The sequence below is a fragment of the Numenius arquata genome, chromosome 14 (assembly GCF_964106895.1).
Source record: "Numenius arquata chromosome 14, bNumArq3.hap1.1, whole genome shotgun sequence".
NCBI lineage: Eukaryota > Metazoa > Chordata > Aves > Charadriiformes > Scolopacidae > Numenius > Numenius arquata.
This window is the reverse complement of record NC_133589.1, coordinates 10,785,298-10,806,643: the sequence shown is the minus strand read 5'-3', so window position 1 is coordinate 10,806,643 and position 21,346 is coordinate 10,785,298. Positions and strand designations below refer to the sequence as shown.

General features: G+C 35.3%; 1 protein-coding gene across 1 annotated transcript in view; it reads right to left on the bottom strand.

The window, feature by feature from the left end:
- SNX29 (sorting nexin 29) overlaps nt 1-21,346 on the bottom strand; it is a 125,739-nt gene that overhangs the window by 58,407 nt on the left and 45,986 nt on the right. Inside the window, exons 14-18 of the mRNA XM_074158245.1 lie at nt 20,617-20,699; nt 16,214-16,320; nt 6,340-6,456; nt 3,898-3,953; nt 2,857-2,938 (exon numbers count right to left, since the gene is read on the bottom strand). Coding sequence (XP_074014346.1) covers nt 2,857-2,938; nt 3,898-3,953; nt 6,340-6,456; nt 16,214-16,320; nt 20,617-20,699 — 445 coding nt within the window. The remainder of the gene's footprint in view (nt 1-2,856; nt 2,939-3,897; nt 3,954-6,339; nt 6,457-16,213; nt 16,321-20,616; nt 20,700-21,346) is intronic.

Here is a 21,346-nt window from a genome sequence, read left to right as displayed (position 1 = left end):
GTAGGAATGCCATTAATGTATTCTTCCATAAGGAAAGATCTCAGCAGGTACCAAGATCAAAGTTTAATTAGAATTACAGAAGTTTCAAGTCACTTCTACAGCTAATTCTTGCTTGCTTTTTTTTTTTTTTTAATATTAAAAGACAAAGTTAATCAAATACACAACTGTTCACCAGAGGAATTCTATGTTATTCTGTGTTGCTCTGTAATTAAAGACAAACTACTCGTACCACAGGCATCCTATGTCTAGTATAGATAGATGCTTCTAACTTTCCACATTACATGTGTCCCATAAATTGCTCATGTGAACAGATAATGAACAGAGCGTATTCAGAAGAATTTGTACATTTTTCAAATACACATACCAATAAACAGAATTTTGCACACTATGGATGCCCAACATTATGAGTATATATTGTAGACAAAGGACTAAATAAAATTCTCAAAATTGTGTTTTTGTAAATCTAGAATTTTTAAGCTTTTAGAATCTTGTGATGATATTTTGACTCTTTTTTTTCCTCTTCTCAAGAGGCTTAGCCTTCAATCACAAGTTCTTTGTTTTCCATTGATGATGAGTAATGGATGAAGTCTATTAAAACCCACTCTGTACCAGCACAATATATTTGCTAAAACGCCATATCAACGATAAATAGAAATAAGGTGCAAAAGCACAATAAAACCCCCTAAATTTTGTTCAAGTCACTGTAGTTACACCCTTAACCAAAGCAAACTGAGAGCAACACTTAACCCTCTACTCACTTCATCAGATTTTGGATAACGCCCTGAACCTCTTATAAATTGGGAAGCTTAGTTTATCTCAATATTTCTCCTATTGAAAAAGAATGTGGTGAACATCTCTAGTACACATGAACTCTGCACACTTTCCAAGCTTTCATGATGCCATTTGTAGTCATGTACAGTCAAAATGCATGAAAAGCATTGAACTCTTTAGTAACTACGTTTGGTATCAAGTTACAAGTAAATCCAAAAATACTTTAAATTCTTCAAATAATTAATGTTTTTTAATGCAGCTCTAATATACCTTAATGAAAAGCATTTTATGACTTAAAAAGAAGATAGATTTGTCATATTAGATAGCAACCTTATGAATAAATTGTTTCTGGTTCATGTCTTAGTAGTAACGACACTAAGAAAACTCAAAATACAAAAGCAAGTTTAACAATAAAAAAAGGATTCTTTCTTCCCATTCAACCAAAGAAAATGCAGCTTAAAAAGCAAATATTAAAATTAAAGTTTTGACAAAAATGCAACTATTTGCAATACACACATTCTCCATGTCCCTTTTTCAAACACATGGGTGCTTAAGTGCTTTTCTTTCACATCTTTTTACATTTTTTCTGGCCATTTAACCACTCTGGACCTCCAAACTGGCAGCTTTTTTTTTTTTTTTTTTTTAAACCAAAATGGCTTCTCTATGTAGTAATAATGTTACTATCAAATCTGAGAAAGCCCTAGTTTAAGTTTACTTCTTATTCACTGCTTACACGGAAAAGATTTTTAAGAATCAAGGACTGCCAGGAGAGATGAAATCCACCTGACAGAGTGGGACAAGATCCTCTTTGCCAACAGGCTGACCAACCTGCTGAGAAAATGGTGGATGGGGTGGAAAGCAAACGGTGGATGGTGACAGGAACAAAAGAAACCTAAGAAATGACAAAGCAGGATGAAAAGAGTGAAACAGCTCTGTTTTCACAGGAGAAACCAGAGTTCTTCTACTGGTCACAGAACCGCAACATCACTAGAGTACCAGAGATTATGTGGGGTGGGATATTCATGTTTCTAAGAATTTCTGCATTAGCAGACCGGTGTGTGGGTTTGAGAATGTGCAGCCAGTGACAGCAGAGTGGAGGAATATGTGAGAGCCAGAAAGACAAAAATAATCACGCTTGTCAATAAGACAGGCTCCACAAACACTTGTGCACCTGAATTTGATTGATTATTCAATGCTTTTAAACAAATTACTAACTATTTGGTATTGTTAGCTTTTCCTTCCATCAGCTAAAGTCTGATTTTTCATTGTCTTTTACTGGCTGAAAGGTGGGTGTTTTCCTGTATTTTTCAACTATCTGCCAACACTTCATAAATGATTCAAAATTCTACAAAAACCATCATTCAGAGTGAGAGGAATGTTAAAAAGCTTCAGAAATCTTGTTCAGAGCTAAGTATATGTGGCTGACAAAAGTGAAAAAATTTTGCAGCTGCTAATAATCCACAAATAAAGAAATACAAACAGTCTGGGACAGCATTTTAAAGAGTGTTTAAAGTTTGCCCTGCCATTCTATCCAGGGAGGGTATAATTGTTCTGAAACTGAGAATCCAGAACTCAAGGAGCAGTATAGGATTTCAATGCTTCAACTACAAGGTAGGCTAGAGTGCAAATCCCAAAACTCATATACGGCTGAAGTAGAACACACCATGAACATGTCTAATGACACTTAGTGAATGCTTGTTGCATCATTCAAAATTGTTTTGAGCGAGCTGCTACAGTGAGCCAGTCTGTCTGTCTGTCAAGCAACATTTCTGGTCATTGATATCCCCAAAACTGAAACAGAATATTCACATGCATATTGAAGAAGGCATTACTGATTAATATTGACTTGTTATACTCCCTGGCCAACGCAGTCATCTTATTAGCATGCATTAGTATTAAAATATTAAAAGCCAACCCTCAAAATATGCTATTTGGATAATCAACATGATCCTATGGATGTGAAGTTACTGCTGCTGTTCATTAAGTGACCCCTAATGAAATTATACTGAGATCTTTAAATTATTAAAATATGCTATTTCAGTCAGAAACTTTTACACAGAATCTGTGTTAAGATGTATCACTTACCTGATAAACATGGAATGCATTAGCAGCTTTTCCACGCAGAAAGACTGAGGGAATCCAAACATTAATAAGAGCACGATTTGATCTGAGGAGAGAGAAAAACTTCAAATAGGAAATCACATTTACGTATAAGACTTGCAAAGCAACTACCTCCCGTGATTTAGATAATGATCAAAGTAATCAACAAAGCAACTTAACATTTCAAATGGAGTATCAGAAAAATTCTAGTTCTGCCTGAACATTTTATACCTGCTTTATCTAAAAGTGTTCCCTAAAATTAACATAACTGAAAAAGAGCACTCAATTTTCTTTGTAGGTTTTTTGGGTTTTGTTTTGTTTTACAGTAAGCATTTGACAACATTTGATTATACACATGAAACAAAAACTATTCATTTCAACAAACTCAATATTTTGGTCCACAAAACTCAACAAAAACCTGAGCTCATTAAATAACAGAAGTGCACTGCACAATTATGGAGAAGCTATTTCCATCCACTCCTCGTAATTCATCTCCAATTTTCTACGATTCAAAGACATTGGCAACATTTTCACCCCCTCACCCACAAAAAAGCTAGAGTCATTAGTCTGACTAATAAAGGCCAAACTCCAAATCACAACACTCTAGAACGATCTGGGATGACCAAGTGGGTTGTTTGTGGATTTTTTGGTAATACTATTTGTATGCATTGATTAAGAGTTAGTCTGTAAAAATGAGTTAGTCCATCACATTATGACCAGCATCTCTCAAACCGAAAGCAACAGAAAACAGTAACTTTTTGGTGCTTTGTTAGGGTACCAAGACCTAGTGCACTGACAGAACACTCCAAGAGCATCTTCATAAATTGAAACTCCTTGCATTCAACGTTATTAAAAACTACACAAGGGCATGGACTGTGCAGATATCCATACTTTTTAACATTAGAACACCACAGCTGAGAATTACTGGAAATAATATAGGAACAGCAAATTATTGAATCTATTTGCTTATTCTTCTTTTCCATAAAGACAGTATGAAGAGAAAAATATGTGTATTATGAAACTTACATTTCAAAATCTGACAAACTCTGATCTTCAGAAGTTTGACTCAAATCTCCAGGGACCTATATTTACAAAACAGAAATAATTCCCACACACCGGTTATTATGCTTTCAATTAAGAAAGCATAACATTATAAGGAAATTACAATTCAACATTTAATTTTTTAAATGTCAATAAAAGCTATTACTGAGAAACAATAAAAGACAAATAAACAATCATGCAATAGGATTATGAACATATCACCCTTGCGAGTTCTTTATGTTAGAATCTGCTATGGTTTTGTAAAGAAACAAACTGGGGTTTGTAAAAGCATGTAATTTTGAAAGGTATAGAAAACTCAGGAAAAAACCATCATTATTAGGCCTTTATGAGCTTAAACAAAGTACACTGTGTGCATAAACAACTTATGGGAACAGATGAAGCATATAAAGACCTAGCGATCACTTTCTTTTACAATCAACATTCCATTAATATAAAGACACGGGATCATTTTATTTTAGCGATGTTCTTTCAAAACATTATGTAGCTACAGAAGTGGATAAAGATGGCAATGACAGACTAACACCTGCAGAATCAAAAGAAGCAGCAGTTATGAGAAAACAAGACTGAAAGAGCATATAGAACTAAGAGAGCAATAGCTTTCTACCTTACTTTAAAGCTAGTTAGACATAAAAGGGTATCTTCTCTCCTTTGAATACTGTAAAATGTAAACCATAGCCCAGAATAGTGTTTTGACAAAGAAAAACAGCTACAAGTTGCAAGCTTACAGAGACAGTTTCTACATTAGTTAAATATTGGTTCAGTGTACCTCTACAATGTATGTTGTATGCATATTACTGTTTTTCAGAATATTTGCTGCCTAAGAAGCTTTAATATATATTATTGCTTATTATAAAGCAATATATATTTATTGCACAGCAATATAAAATTTCAAAGGGGACTAAAGAAAATCTACTTCCCAGACGTTTTAACAGACCAGCTCAAGACCTCCCAACACACAAGACAAAACTGAATTTTGCCTTCAGCAAAAAAAGAAGTTTTGCATAAAAACCTCAAAAATGGAGTGTGGACTTTGGAAATAAGAAAGAAGATAACATTAATGAGACACACCGGCACATCTATGTTGAAACAGATTGGATACTGATTTTGAGAGGTAACTGAAGTGTTGTTCATCACAATGCAAAACACAGTGATGGAGACATTACACCAATGTACTTCCTCATACTCTTGAAAGCACATACTTTTTGCTTTAATATTGCTCTGTTTGTTGCAGAAGTTTTGAAATCCAATAACTAGGAATGTGGAAAGATCATTGTCAACAATTCATTTATAAATTACAGCCATTAAAATTGATTATTAGCATTAAAAGGAAAAGAGAAGACAGTGAAGAATCATCGAATCTATTTTTATAAAAAATTGTAAATTATATACTATTTTAATAATAGAATGTTAAGAACCTGGCTGATATTGTAATTGGGGGATCAAATATTCATATCCTACCATTTCTGGCAGTTACACACTTTACCAACCTTGAAAGTTCTAATTAAAGTCTACTAAGTAACAGATAGACTATCAGCAGAGTTTTGCTTACTAATATAGAATTAAAATGTATCCACTTCTTATGATAGGGCAAACATCTTTAGAACTGTATTCAATTTGGTTTCACTTTGGACAATAGCAACTAGTTAACAGCCAGCGCTTAGCTAGCACTTAAAAATATAGTACCACTTCCACATATGAAAAAAATTTTAGGAATTAGTTTTCTCTTGTTATCTGATACATTAAAATATCATATCAGTATCTGGATTAGGATATGGAGATACATGGTTAAAAACAAAATCTCTGAACAGGAACATACAGCCCAAAATCTCCAAGTAAGAAGGTACAGCTATAATGCACGTGTGATTTATCATTTGTCTTCTCAACACAATAACGTGACTGTTTCCATCTAAAAAGCCGAAAATTATAGGTGAAATCCTGCTTCACTAATGCACACCAAACTGTCATCAGCAACTTTACATAAACGTTATGATAAAATAGGCATGAATGCTTCCAGTGCGAACAAAAAAGTAAGGAGCACTACCACATAATCATATGAACAAAGACAATCAAAATATGCCTCCATGAGAAGATGGACAACTATTAGGAATATTCTTGACGACTCCTGTTTCCTGCTAATTTTTAAATTTCAGCCCAACCTTTTAACACAAAAAGCCAAAATGAAGCAACAGTTCGTAAAAACAATTTTATTGTCTGAATATATCTATTTTGCATTCAATTCTGCTAAAGAAAAGCAAACACTATCAAAAATATTACGTAAGGTGTTCTCGATAGATGTGTTGTTAGCTGTTATTTCTCATAAGGTAATATATATTTTATTTCATCATGAGTAATGGTTTTGATCTTACTCCAGAGTGGTATTCTACATAGTAATAAACAAACACTTACCGGCCCTCTCAAATCAATTAGTTCTTGTCTCATCTGGGACACAAGAGCTTCTTTAGCCATCAAAGCACGGTGCAGCCTCTCATTGAATTCAATTAGTTCCCCATGCATTTCAGCTACCTGAAAAACAAAGCCATGAGATACCTGTGTTCTAAATTGGAAAAAAAAACAAAACAAAAAACCCACACCACACTACGTAATTTCTTACATGTATATCAACTTCTATTTATACTTTTTATTTTTACCGTACTCTCCAAGTACTGCATCTCATTGCTAATGCATTAGTTTGAACTGACCATTAAGAACAGACACTGTTATAATTTTGACTCATGCCTTGAAATGTAGGTTTTGACATTGAATTCAATAGGACAAAATACAACTCATGTCCAATTTTATTCCTGTCAGAGGAGAACCTATAACAACTGATTCTAATAAAACACCTATTAACTTCTGTTCTGAGTTTAATTCTTTGATAAACACAGCACTCAACACTTACAAACTAACAACAATAATTTGAATTGGGAATAACCCAAAATGCACAAACTGCATTAAACTTTGTCAATAATTCATAAGTAATATATTCTGCACTCTTACTTGGAGTTTTAATAGGATTGGAGGTAGAAGTCCACTCATCCCAGGCAAATCTGTGAGGGGTCAAAGGAGCACAAATACCACAGTTAGGCTGTGGCACAAGTTGTCCATAGCATGGCCTCTTTGGACACAAAATCTAGCTATGTCTGTGCTCTCCATTTTTGAGTCAAGAGTGTCAAGAAAGCACCAACTGATGCAGGATGTTTATGAAAATGAACAAGGCTGGATGAATGACATGGATGAAAAGTATACCAATTACAGATCAAATTATGTTTAAGTTAGTTCCCTGGCAAGAGAAGCAAAAAACAATAAAACTCAAGGTTAAAGATGATATTGCACTCTTGAATTTTTCTTACACAGAAGTGTAAGCCTACAGCTTGAGGGGGAAGAAGTCCAAAAGGACAAGGGTTTCCAAATAGCAAAGGTCTAAATAGTAGCAGTAATGTGTTATCATCAAGAGAATGTGATGGGGAAACTAGCAGAAACAGGGAGCAAGGCTAAAAGAAACTTATCATTTGCGCTGAGCAAGATTTTAACTACTCGTATGAGAACTATTATAGTATAAAATTGAATGAAAGCTTCTAGTATGATGGATGACCCATCAGTACATAATATACCTGGCAAGGGACTTCTCTTGAACTGATAATGCCACTTATAGTTTAGAGCAAAGAAATTTGAGCCAAAAAGGGTTTGTAAAATTACTTTCAAGGGAGAAGAAAGACTCTTCAGAACCCCCCACTTTCAGAAGTTTCCAAGTAAATCCTTCCTATATGACTCCTGTATTAAAGGAATACTGATGAGGGCCACTATCAGAGGTAGAGCACCAGATGAGCAGTCCCAGGGCAGAGCAAGAAAGCTACAATTTTAACAGGAGCAGTCAGATGAAAACTGAAGCATTAACATGCCCTGTAGTGGGCATAGCAGGCTACCACAACAATATTGTTAAACATGTTTTTCAGGTTACAGCAACTCTTTAAATGCATCCTCATACAGTCATCCAAAGCTAGGAGAACAGTAGAGGCAATGGAGTAACATTATGAAAGCACAGCTCAATAAGATGAGTATCAATCCACTACCTTCAACGATAGCACACGGACTTGGACTACTGCCCAACCTCTTAAAAGTTCATAGTTTCCCTTCTGGAGGCAGTTCACTACTATCAATTAGTTCCATGCTTTCATTTTCTTGGATTACCACTCCACCTTCTCTCTCTTCCCCAGGGAAATTCCCCAAAATAATCAGTTAAATTCCATTTGTTTAATTTAGTGCTTGCTTTTACTTCAGTGCTTTGTTCCAGACAACCTGCTTTGTTCCAGACAATCCTTTACGTAATCAAAGCAAACGGAAAAAACCAGCTTCAATTTGACAAGCCAGGAACTGACATAATTGATTAAAAATAAAAAATTAAAATAATTACACCCAAGTTGAACTTCAAGTATTCTTTTCCAATTTCTTTTCATATTAGAGGGAGTCCTTCAAAGCCAGTAATTCATCAGTGCAGCATACACACAAAAAGAACTAAACTAAGCACAGATATGGTTTGTTTAGACTGATCTCTCATTATTTCTGAATTTACAAACTATTCTGAAATGCTCAGCAAATTACAAGCTAAAAAATAGTAACATTAATTGAACTAACAACAAACTTTCCTTGTAATGGGACTATCGGGAAGCATGAAAGCTAAAGATTTCACAGAGGGGTTATTTATTTGCCTGATTATGTAAGCTTTAGATTGATGCTTTATCTAACACATCATAATACAAAACAATGCAACTTGTCTGAGTTACCATTCAGTTTCACTCCTCACTCTCTGAATTACAGAGGTTTAACGTAGTACTAATGTAGTTTCAACAAAGTGCTTGTTAAATTATTATTTGTAGTGTACTAAAGCTGCTTTAGTTTACTGCTTTTGGTTTTGATCTTGTCAAGCATTTCTGTTGTAGTTAATCCCATTAGAAAAAAATAACTTCCCAGCCTCATAATTAGACTAGTTTCTGGATCCTCCTGATAAAAATCAGAACATTAGGACTTCCATGTTATCAGTTAATGACACCATGTATCCATAGCTCAATTGTTCACTCAACATCAGCCTTGATAAGAAAAGGTTCTTTGACTTCAAACACTTGCTAGTAATTAAGTAAACTCATTTTGTGAAAACAAAAGGTATCTAAATCCATATGAACTGCATTATGACTAATGTAGCAGGTGCCACTTATCAAGTAGTTTTGCTTCATAAATTACAAACATTTATGCACCAAATGCTTATATGCTTATAAGTATCTGAAGGGTGGGTTGAAGGAGGAGGGAGCCAGACTCTTTTCAGTGGTTGCCAGTGAGAGGACGAGGGGCAACGGGCACAAGCTGGAATATAGGAGGTTCCACTCAAATATGAGAAGAAACTCCTTTATGGTGAGGGTGACAGAGCACTGGAACAGGCTGCCCAGGGAGGTTGTGGAGTCCCCTTCTTTGGAGATTTTCAAGACCCGCCTGGATGCAGTCCTGAGTGACATGCTCTGACATGCTCTGGGCAATCCTGCTTCGGCAGGGGAGTTGGACTAGATTATCTTTATGGTCCCTTCCGACTCTAAAAATTCAGTGAAATTCACTGAAATAAAATTGCCAACTAGACAAAGTAATAATATAATGTCATTAACTCTGGATAAATTATTTTCCATCTAGCTTAACCACTCATTCCAATTCAAAGTGAGTGGTGTAATATTTAAGAATATCATGAGCCCCTCTGACTCAGGTTAATTTTAGCAGGTCATTGCTAATTACAGAGCGCCTGGGCTGGGAGGCAGAACCTTCCTGTATTTCACACACAGAAAGACGCAATATGCTACTAGTTGCAAATGTACAGAGAAAAAACCTGATAGTTGGTTGATCGGTTATTAAAAGCAATATACAAATTTATGAATGGATGCAAAACTCAGTAGTTTACATATTTGAAATCATGTTTGATTTTTCAGTGCCTGTCTCTATCAGAAGAGCAAAATCCAAATTATCAGATGTACTGACTGTTTTCTCTCCTCTAATTTGGATGTCCTTGAAATAACTTTCTACTTGCAGACAATTAATATGTAAATTCAACAGCTCTCTCAAAACACTGGAAGTAATACAAAAATTTATAAGTGTCCCTAGCAAAGTTAAATAATAAAAAGAAAATTTAACAGCAAATAAAACAGCAAATCACTTGTTATATACAATCAGAAGAACAAATTGGCAGGTATGTTACTTGCTCTCAGTGCAAGCACGTGTGTATTTTCCCCATGAGAAGACGCTCTTTTTCAAAAATCAACATTCTTCTACATTTTTCCCCAATAAAAATAAATCCAAAGGTCTTAAAAAATAGCAGGTGCCCTACAAAATATTAATAATTTTATTTTTCTACAAGTGAAAAACAGTAAAACTCAAAATGGCAGATAGTTCAGGCAAATCTATGTATACAGCCATAAAATGCTGAGACATTGCTTTCTTTTTCAAAACTTCCATTTTGTATTCTTGACATTTCCACCTGCAAGCAAGTTACTTGGTTCAAGGCAGACTGAAAGATCCATTTAAGAATAGGGTTGGGTTTCGGTTGTTTTGTTTTGGGGTTGTTCTTTTATTTTGTTTTGTGGTGTGGATTTTTGTTTGGTTGGTTTTTTGTTTGGTTGTTTTTTTCACTATAGCTACACAACATAAGCACAAGTCACAATTCATCAAAACCAACAAGAAGCAAATGAGCCGTAGCTTTCAACTTAAAATACAGTGGGAACTGTGGGTGATTCATGGGCGCATCACTCTTGCCTCAGAAAAGAATACTGTTCATCTTACCCATCCAGGACTAGTCTGTCAATGAGACAGATGCCGCACACATCATTCAGAGAACTATATATTTTATTTCAAGAGTTACACAAAAAGTAATTCTTGCCAGTTCACTTGTAGTACTATTGCACTTAGTAACTTACAAAGTGCATTGCACACCCCTGGAGTGAACAGCTTATCCGAATTTTTTTTTATTTTTTTTAATTTGGAAATAAATTCTTACTGAGAAAATGAATATACATGCATATAAAAGCATATTCCACCATTGTTATGAAATAATACAAATTCTTACAAGAACCCCCAAAAAATATCTACCTTTGTGGCAAAGTGCACTGGCCAGATGAAATTACATCTCACTGTATTTCAGAAATAGTTTATGGCCGGCGGTAAAAGTGGCTCCGCCGCCCGCACCCCCCGCATCTCCGTCGCCAGCCCCTCCCACGCCCGCAGCTGCACCGGCTGCGGAGTGACCGGGGCCGGGACGGGCTGGGGCGCGGCTTGTGCCGGTGCCGGAGCCGGTGGGGGGGCGACCGCTGCCGCTGGGGCCGGTGTCGGCGGGGCCAGGGGCGTGGCTTTCGCCGGTGCCGGAGCCTTGGCTTGTGCCGGTGGCTGTGGGGGAGCAGCCGATGCCGTTGGCACCGGTGTCGGCGTGGCCTTGGCCGGTGCCGCTGGCTTGGCTTGGTTCTGTTTGTGTCTGAGTAGCAATAGTGCATGTCACGCAACGCTCACTTCTGCACTGACATTTCATAGCAAGTACTGCCTGCATTACATTCAGTGAAATCGACACCACTATTACAATTAAGTGACCGTAACAATAATCACAATCATTCTCCAAAGAGCCCACAGGTTTTTCATCCCCTAATTCCGTTGGTATCACTTTGGGATAATCACTAAGAGGCAAGGTAAACTTTCCCCAGCGAAAATCGAAAGTGTGATTAGCAACAGAATCCATCACATGATGCCCAAGATATGCAGGTACCATAGCAATCCAACTGACCACATTATACATCTGGAGGCACATCCACACGAATACAGCACGCTTGACCCACCGCATCCAAACACAAAACACAAATAAACCTTTCAATATATTCGGCCAGTTTAACACCACTGTGTCAATGAACTTCATACAAAGCTCTCTAAAAATACCATATACAATATTCTGTAGGTACAACATGGTGAAAGCTATCGGTTCTCCCTGAGCAAACTGGAATTCAAACTATTCAGACAATCTTATCAAACCACAGTCGTCGAGCCCCACGTTGGGCGCCAATCAATCTGTCGTGGTTTCGGCTGAATTTACCAAAACCGGACCGGCAGATGGCCCTTCCCCCCCCCTTCCCCCCCCTAAAAGAGGAGAGAGGAGGAGAAAGAGATAAGGAGATTCAGAAGTTTAGAATGAACTAAACTACTTTAATGAAAAATTAATATTAAAATAAAAATAAAGAAGAAAATAATGAAATAGATACAATATATACAAAACCGTATCAAGCTCCCAGGATGACAGTCACATCACCGGCAGGCACTGGGGAAGTCCCAGACTAGACTCAGTGACGAATGGGAACTGGATTCCAGCTCTGGAGTCAGGAAAACACGGATCGGGATCAAAGGCAAATGAACAGACAGAGTCCTCTCTGGACGTCGGCCATCGCAGGAAGGGGGCTGACCCTTTGATCCCTCAGCCTTTATACTGAGCATGGGGCAGATGGGATGGAATACCCCAGTTGGTCAGGTTTGGGTCACCTGTCCTGTCCACTCCTCCCCACCGATGTGACCCCTCTACGTTTTTCCGTTTCCAACCCTCTAAGGGGGCAAATAACGAAATTGGCTGACCTTGGTTGTTATAGCAATAAGTATAAGCAAGGGCCTCCCTGCATACCGTTCCTTGGCATGGAGCACAAACATTGGGCTTATCACTCTGAGAACGAGCAGTTTTCTCCACAATATGCCGTTAATTTCAGAGAGTTAGAGGAGGCCTAGCTAGGATGTAAAGTTACAGAACAGAAAATTGGTTCGGTTTTACTTCAAACCGGGACACTGACAGAAGCGGCAGAAGGGCTTGTGATTCCACAGAAAAGTGCTGACCAATTTACTTATTTAAGATGTGTTTTCTTCTTCTTCTTCTGATGTGTGACTTCAAACACAACTAACTTTTAATATCAAGGCTGCGTGTCATGCTAAGACCTTTAAATAAGAAGATAAAATAACAATTTCCAAAAGTATCACTGTCCACTGATCTCATTTGCCTGCTGAATAACATCTCATGCTGAATGCAAGTACACTAATAAAGTAGCTGTCAGTAAATAATATGACTGACCGACGAGATACAAAGAGGAGAGATCAAACTTGCACTGTTTACTCAATGCTAACAAGAGCCAAAGACTTTGCTTGTTTGACAAAAGGCTATTTTTCAATTCTCTCCTATGAGAAAATGTTAAATCTAAACACACAAGTGCTATTATTTAATAATTGCATTTGTAGGCATTTTACTACCTAGGAGGAAAAAAAAATTATCAGTGTCTCTACAGAATTCTGTCAAAGAATACAAAACTTATTTTCATTGATGTCCAATAAATTGGGTCATGTAGTTGAATGAAATGGTGCTCAGGTAAGTTTTTAACTGAGTTATTTAATATTTCAGAGTTTATTTCCTAAAGAAAGGTTTCTTTTTATTTTTGTCTTAGAATGTCATTAACAGGTAAGAGCACATACTGTTAATACAATGAAACGTTCTAGGTTTACCAATAGTTTGTAGAATCACTTGGGGAACAAAAGTAATAAAAGAACAAATCAAAATTATTTTTAGAAGAAAAAAAAAAAATAACAAGCAGTCAAACAATCCTTCATAGTCAGAAGTGGGGTTTTTTTTAAGCAGGTAACTAAGTTGCTCTGTGGCTGTCACACCCTTCCCACAGAACCGTCTCATGTTAAACAATAAGTAGCACTTTATGCAGATATTACCAAAATTGCTAGACCATCAAAATTCCCCACTTCAGGATCTTAATTTAGGACATAGTAAAGAAATTCATTGCAGTATATTGTTACCTGTTATGCTAAACCAGGAGACAGTGTGGCAAAGCTTTTAGTGATTTAAGGTACCTTCCCTGACCAGAGAACTTGCTATGTGAGAAGGGATTTTGTAACAAAAAAGCCAAAACTCATGTATTGCATCATGAACAAAGCCATATTTTCACATTTGAAAATCCTCTAATATTTAGCAACTTTAATTACCTGATAACATACTACTGAAAAATTCTTAGTAAAAAATAAATCTGAGCAAAATTATTACAATACAATAATAATAATACTTATATCTCCACATTCTTTAAGACTGAAAGGCTATCTTTTGAACTTCCATTTACTAACAGCAACAGCAGCACAAAGAACCTTAAATAAAGTCACACAGCTGCTTTTCACGATACTACACTGTTTCCTTACTCCACTACAAAAAAAAAAAAAGATCAAAAGGTCAAACGTTTAAGAGCGTTTTAGAAAGCCACCTACCCAACTACAGTGATACATGCCATAACTTGTTCTTTTTACATAATTGCTGGCTCAAAAAAAGAACTCAATACAGCTTAAAATCATTTGAGTACTCTGAAATGAAATTGAGGAGATTAAAGTTAAAAATCTAGAAGGCAGTTTGAGTAAAAATAATCAGTAGCACATTTTTTGAGGTCTCAGGATGCAACTGGATGACAAATAACTCATTCAACAAGGAAGAACAGAAGGCATGAAAATACACAAAGTGAAACTCTCCAAAATGGTGAAAGCTTGGCTTAATATCGAAAATCACCTTTTGTAGATATTGTTTCAAATGTTTGAAACAATTCAGCTTTTCAGAAAAGCTGCCTAATTTGTCAGGAATTTAAAAAACATTGAATATAACCTTTTTGACACGTCAGATCTCATGAATATCTAATAATCAAATATAAACTGTCAACCCTAATCTACTGAGTGAACTTACTTGAACAGAGTGATTCACATCCTGAGTTCACGTGATCAGCACATGCACCTTCCATGTCAGAAAAGCAGTTTCCCAGCCTCACATACCAAATGCTCATTTTTGTCAGGCACAAAAATACAACAGTTCACTTACCACATAAAAAGTTATGTCTATGTGCTTTAGGGAAAGGTTGAAGAGTATTTTCAATTTCATTAAAAGGCAAACAGCAGGTTTCTATGGAACTTTACTTTAAAAACTGAGCAATTCCTAGTTAATTTATGTAGAAAAATACCAACCCCTAGAAAAGTTTCTTGTACAGGCTTCTACAAGGAAAGTCTTAGAGAGTTGGAAACGATTTTTTTTTTTTAAACTGTTTGGTTTGCCTCCAACATTCCTGTAAGAGTGAGTGTTTCTGCAGAACAGTAAGGGATTAATATATTGTGATACAAGTTTCAGTACATCAAAAGCCTTTTATTCCAGCAAAGGAGTTGGTCTCCTCATTCCCTAGTCTACCAGGAATAGTCTATGCCAGGAAACTGTAAATTCAATGTCATTTATTGAGTCTTTAACAGACCTCTCTCATAATACAATTTAGTATTCTGTGTCATCACTGCTACTGCTAACACCGCCTTCCACAAACTCAGAAGGGTGAGCAACAAGCTCTTGAATATGCAGAACAACTAAGGAGGATGCTTTTAAAGCTGAAAGAGATTTTACCTGTGTTCTTAATTATGATATTCTTTTGATAGGTACAGAACAGAGGAAAGGAGTCAGAAAAACCCAACCAAATGTATGCATTAGGGAGAAAATTAGTTTCATGTAGTCCTATGAGAAAAGGACAACCAAGTATGAATGTTTTAGAAGAACTGTATTAATCTCTTTGATGCATGACCTGCATTTTTAGTCATCTTCATGTTAATCACTTAATATGAATATCCAATTTGAGAGTATTTTAGGCAAGAGAAAGAGAATTGTTTTACTTTTTATAAAAATGTTCATTTAATATTTAATAGGAGATATGGGTACTAGATATTAAACTCCATTACTTTTGTCTGGAAAATCATTTGTATTTAAATTTAGGATGAAATCCTAATCTTTCTCTTTTTTTTTTCCTTAATGAATTTCACATTAGTCTTAAAACTGAATCTTGCTTTAGTAACTTTTTCTAACGTGGTCATATCAACAGAACTAGTAGCTTCTATCATCTGTTTCCATACTGCAGTATTCAATAAGCTATACAAAAATGAAACACAGTTTGGCAATCAGAAAACAGTATGAAAGCACAGAAAAAGCCCCATATTTCACTATTTCTGCATTTTAAAGCTCAACTGACAAACAGCAATGCCTACAATTATGTACTGTAACTTATATAAGACTGAAAATGAAATCTTTCAATTTTTTCTTTTTAAGGGAAAAATCACAGTTTTCTTTTACAATACTAGGGAAAAAATAACAACTAAGCAACGAAACTATTTACAGCTTCAAATGTTACGTTACAATTCTGATTCCATAAAATTTGTGCAATACAAACTTTACCTCAATCAATTTTCTTTCATAAGAGCTGGCTAGTTCCTCATTATTTTCTACTTGCTTTTGCTCTGGAATAGTAAATTCACCATCTGCGTTCCAAATGTTCGGCAGAACTAAAACAAAGAGATACCTCAAATTAAAATGTTAAATTACATAAACATCTCAGACAACAGGTTGAGAAGTAATAGCTCTAAAAGAAACAGTTATTAGAAGTATTAAAATAGGATGTAGTACTGAACAGTATTACAAGTAGTAAAATACAAATGCTGCAGGGAGCTTTCTTCCGAGCAATATTTAAACAGGTACTGTCTATGGAAAAAAATACAAACTAAAAGCATTTGGCTGTTCTTTGACTACAGCTACCTAATATATGTAGGTAGTAACTGCAATTCCTACCCAAAGTCTTTGAAAACTAAGCCTATGCTCCTCTTTAAGTCTTTTTTTCTACTTCTCTTCCAAAATATAAGTTCGTATTACTTGCACAGACTACTTAGCTATCATGGAAATCACAGAAAATAGGGCTGAGAATGGATATCCCATACTTCATCTAGTATTTCATGTTTTAGCTTAAAGCAGAATCAGATGTAGTTATTTCATTCCTGACAGCTAATTGGCTAATTTATTCCTAGAAACCTTCAATAATGGAAATTTCATGCTTCCCTGCACAATCTATTTAAATTTAAGTATTCTTCTCAGAAAGGTTTTGTTGATAGCTAAATCAAACTTCCTTCACTGGCCATTTAAACCCATTACTTTTCTTACCCACAGTGAGTGAAAACTAGTTCATTCTGTTCCTGTTCCTACCTATCGTTTATGTATGTGATAATCATTTTAAGGCCTATTCTAACTAAGTTTCCTCTTCCCCAAGTTACACAAAGTCCAATTCAACTTTTCCTCACAGATTGTGAATTTTTAAAGAAAACCAACAAGTTAGCACAGATAAAGTAAACAAGCCATAATAAAAGAGAGATTCAACAAATGCTTTCACCATTTTTCAAAATCTAAACTCTGTATACAACCACTATAAGGTAGACGGAAGACACCGTAACTCAGCTGACTGAACATCCTTGAGCCCGGGAACTGATTTTTGCTTTGAGGAAGAACATATACATTCAGAAGTTTATTATTATTTTTAGTGAATTTTGAAAGCTATTTTAAGAGCTATTTCTTGTAAATCTTTTCCTTGAAGTTCTTCAGCCAGAAACTTCTAAGATCAGCATTTTCATATACATAATGTTACTGTATCTAAGCAGGTTTGAAAAATGGTGCACATGTAAGTCCTGCTGGTGGCCAAGAAATCAAGGATGTTCATTCATTAAATATTTAAATACCAGTATCAAACTGCCCAATCTATGGCAGTGATAACTCCCTTTGAAAGCTGTTATGATATTCTGAACTTGACACAGTTCTGACTCTTGGGCAATTTATTTATAATCACATTTGCTGAGTGGTTTTTTAAGTCACTGCAAGGCAAAGTATTATGCTGAGTTTCATTTATTATTTTAGGAAACTATTTAAAACCCATACTCAGTAGCATCTGATCCGATTATTGTAGCAAACATTGATTCTTCTCCATTTATAGTCTATTTTATATATAAAAATAACAGCAGAAGCTCACTTTATTTTGACTCTTTCAAAAAAGTTTCACTGCAAGTCCAAACAGTGTTCTAAAATCTACAATACATTTAAGACTTTTGTTTTGAAACCATTTGGAAGAAGATTAATCATCATTGAAATTGCTCATTATGATAACATAGGGCAGCAGAGAAATTAGTCGTATGAAACAGTTTATGCCCCCCTGATGAACACAATTTCCTAAGACTGCAGCAAAAGAGGGCAGCTGGAAGTTTTCCAAGTTTAAGCAGATCAGAACTGTATGGCCCTGCCTACATGTAAGGCTAGTTAAAAGTCAAGAATCTTGAGTGTGTAAATTAATATATAAGAAAGCAATAAGAATTTTAGCTTAAAATGACAAAAATAGAGAAAATAGTAGTTTCTGCAGCCTATTTTCTTCACAAAATTGTCACAATCTCAGAACACAGTAAGAAAACGGGTCTGGTAAATATGCTCTGTAATCCATTTAAGCATATATACATGCTCTGGGCAATCCTGCTTCAGCAGGGGAGTTGGACTAGATGATCTTTATGGTCCCTTCCAACTCTAAAAAATTCAGTGAAATTCAGTGAAATATAAGCTAATTAAGAACAAAATGACTTAAGACTAAGTTATACAACAATTAGAATTCAATAATTTGCCTTAAGTTACACAATGATATATGCACTGAAAAGTACAAATAGCTCTTTCTAATAATGCAAATATTCTTGATTGTGAAGGCTCACATCTGAAAAATATGAATGCCTATGACAAGATACTGCAAGTTACGTCTACAAACAATGGGTGCAATAGTTTCGCTAAATCTGAGAAAAAATATTTTTTTGTTTCATTCTCCTTTTTTGAAGAGTATCTAAACATCTTCATTCTGACGGATTATTTACATGCTAAAGCACTTTTTTGAGTCAGAGGCCACACTAATACTACAAATTTCACATAAATCTCCAATGGCAGGTAAGAAAAAAGAATATGGTTTTATAACAATACAATGTGTGAGGTTAGAATATAAGAAAAATTATTACAAATAGTGCGTGTAGGTAAAATTTATTCTGGTCAATAATGATAAATATTACAGAAAATTACTGTGGATTGATTAGATACCCCTGGAGTATAAAGCATACATGTATTCATTTTTAGAAATGTTGGCACCGTTCCATCCCCCTTTTTCATCTATAAAATCTGACCATCCTACTCAGTCTCTATTCTTATCACTCACTAATTTGCATAATTTTAACATGGCAGAATATAGCTAGCCTAGGAATTTTTTTTTCTTTTCCTATAATTACACTCATCATGGAAACTGTCAGTATCTAATGAAGGATAATTTCTGCTATTATAAGAAGCTTAAGCGACGGTTTTCATGAATAATTCTTAATATGAATCACTATACTCCAGCAAAGTCGGAAGTAAAAACATGTGTTCTCACTAACAAAAATCCTTTTAAGGATGAATGAAGCTTTTAAACTACAGATAAGTAGAGTGACTAGCCCTTAAGAGCAGAATTAACATAGTATTCATTCATACAGCCACTTACATGACCACAATATTGATAATTTAAAAAAAAAAAAAAAAAAAAGACAGATGGTTCCAATTTCTGAAAAGGCACCTCGTCTCTCAAAATACCTTCTGCAGTCAGTGGAAACATGGGTCCCACCAGAAGATGATTCAGAATCAAGACTCCAATTCATCAAGTGTCATGGACACTTTTATCACCACTGACGAAAAACAGGTAACACTGTTGGTAACTTAACTTGCTTTCTTTCAGATATAAAATCTGCTCATTAGAGTCAGAGCAACTTAGCAAAGTGAAATGTCTCATCTTAACACAGAGTGTATTTTAAACAGTCTGCAAATACTGATCTCCAAAACAATATAACAGTATAATCTAAAGGTACTAAGTTTTCTTTCCTCAAAATGATTGTTCTTATGTTCCAATACCACATTAATTCATAGATTATTTTTAAACTAAATTTCATCTCATAGCTTTTTCTGGGAAGTTTCTTACTGAAAAAAAGTAAGACCATCAAATCTACTAGAAAACGTTTTGTAGAAATAAGTACAGAAGTCTAAATTGGATTTTTCTTAAAAGAAAAAAGATATCAAATATGATATTTTCACTATTGGGAGATAGTACTCTACCATGGCTGGAAAAGATGAATAGGGCTTATAATTATCTCTTGCTAACCCCACTTTCATATAAATATTTCATTTGTTTTGACAAAGACTCAGCAAGGAAAGCAAAGACTCCTTGATCGTTTCCACTCAGTACTAATTTGATACTATGCCATCACATAACATTGTTCTTGTTTGGTATCAATCTGCATTATAGAACTGTTCACACAACAGCAAAGAGCCCAGTCAGAGATGCATGAGGGACAGTTCTCACAGAAGCAGAACTGTCATCTTTTCAGATGCTGATATTTTCCAATATGGGTAGGTCTGATGTCATACTGGGTAGCATGTGGAAGCGTGAAACATGTCCCCAGCCACACTAAGATTGTTTTGTGTGGTTTAAGTGTTGGTTCTGGACCAGGGCTTGCACAGGATTGGGTGGCTGGTTATCTACAGAGATCCATTCCAGGATCAATCAGAAAACAAAAAACACAGATTCTTGTAAACCAGACACATGACTGTTTCACTGGTTATTCTTTCATTGTCAGTTTTTATACACCTCCAGCAGTCACATTCACCACTTGCCTACTGCACCTATGCCTCTAATAAACTCTGTTGCAAAGGTACCATACAGAAAAACAAACCCTGTGCACGGATTATTTTTATTCCCTTCATTTTATCCTTACCTTCCACTGTTTGACCTTCTCTTCTGAGCATCTGGACAGCGCCTACATACTTCTTAAGTTGCACTTTTAGTACTTCATTTTCTCTGTTGATAAAAAGAACAGAATAAATAAATATTATTATTTTCTCAAAATAGAAAAAAGCCCCTTTCGATGGAAAGAAACATACTATCTGTAATAATAAGTTTCAGGTAAGTTTTGTCATCAGGATGAAAAAAAAAAATACTTACACATTAAATTACACATCAACAGCAGAGTACCAGGAAAACTCCAGGGCCACATAAACACATTAGTGAAACTGATTAGCTCATAATCAAAAACTTTTCATTATTTGTTTAATTTACATTTTCTATACTATGTGACATTGATAGCAAAAAAAAAATGACACAGTCGATCTAAATTAAGTCAATTAAAAAAAATAAAGATGGGATACTAAACAAGGAAATTCAGAATGGCCAGGAAAAACTAGATAATGATTTTCCTAGTTGTCCAAGTACTCAATGTCAAGTAAATTAAGAATTCAGCTTTAGAAACAGACTTTATCATTGCAGGAAAATGCAAGCACTTAAGCAAGGCAAAAGTTTTCCACATATCATTCCTAAACAAAAAACTTAACAGAAGAAATTAAGTTAATCCCTTTGATTGTTATATTTCAGTGCTCGTGCCTGTTTGATTTTTCTTTGGAAAGTACAAGCATTCAAACCAGGTAATATCATAGCTCCACCTAATAACA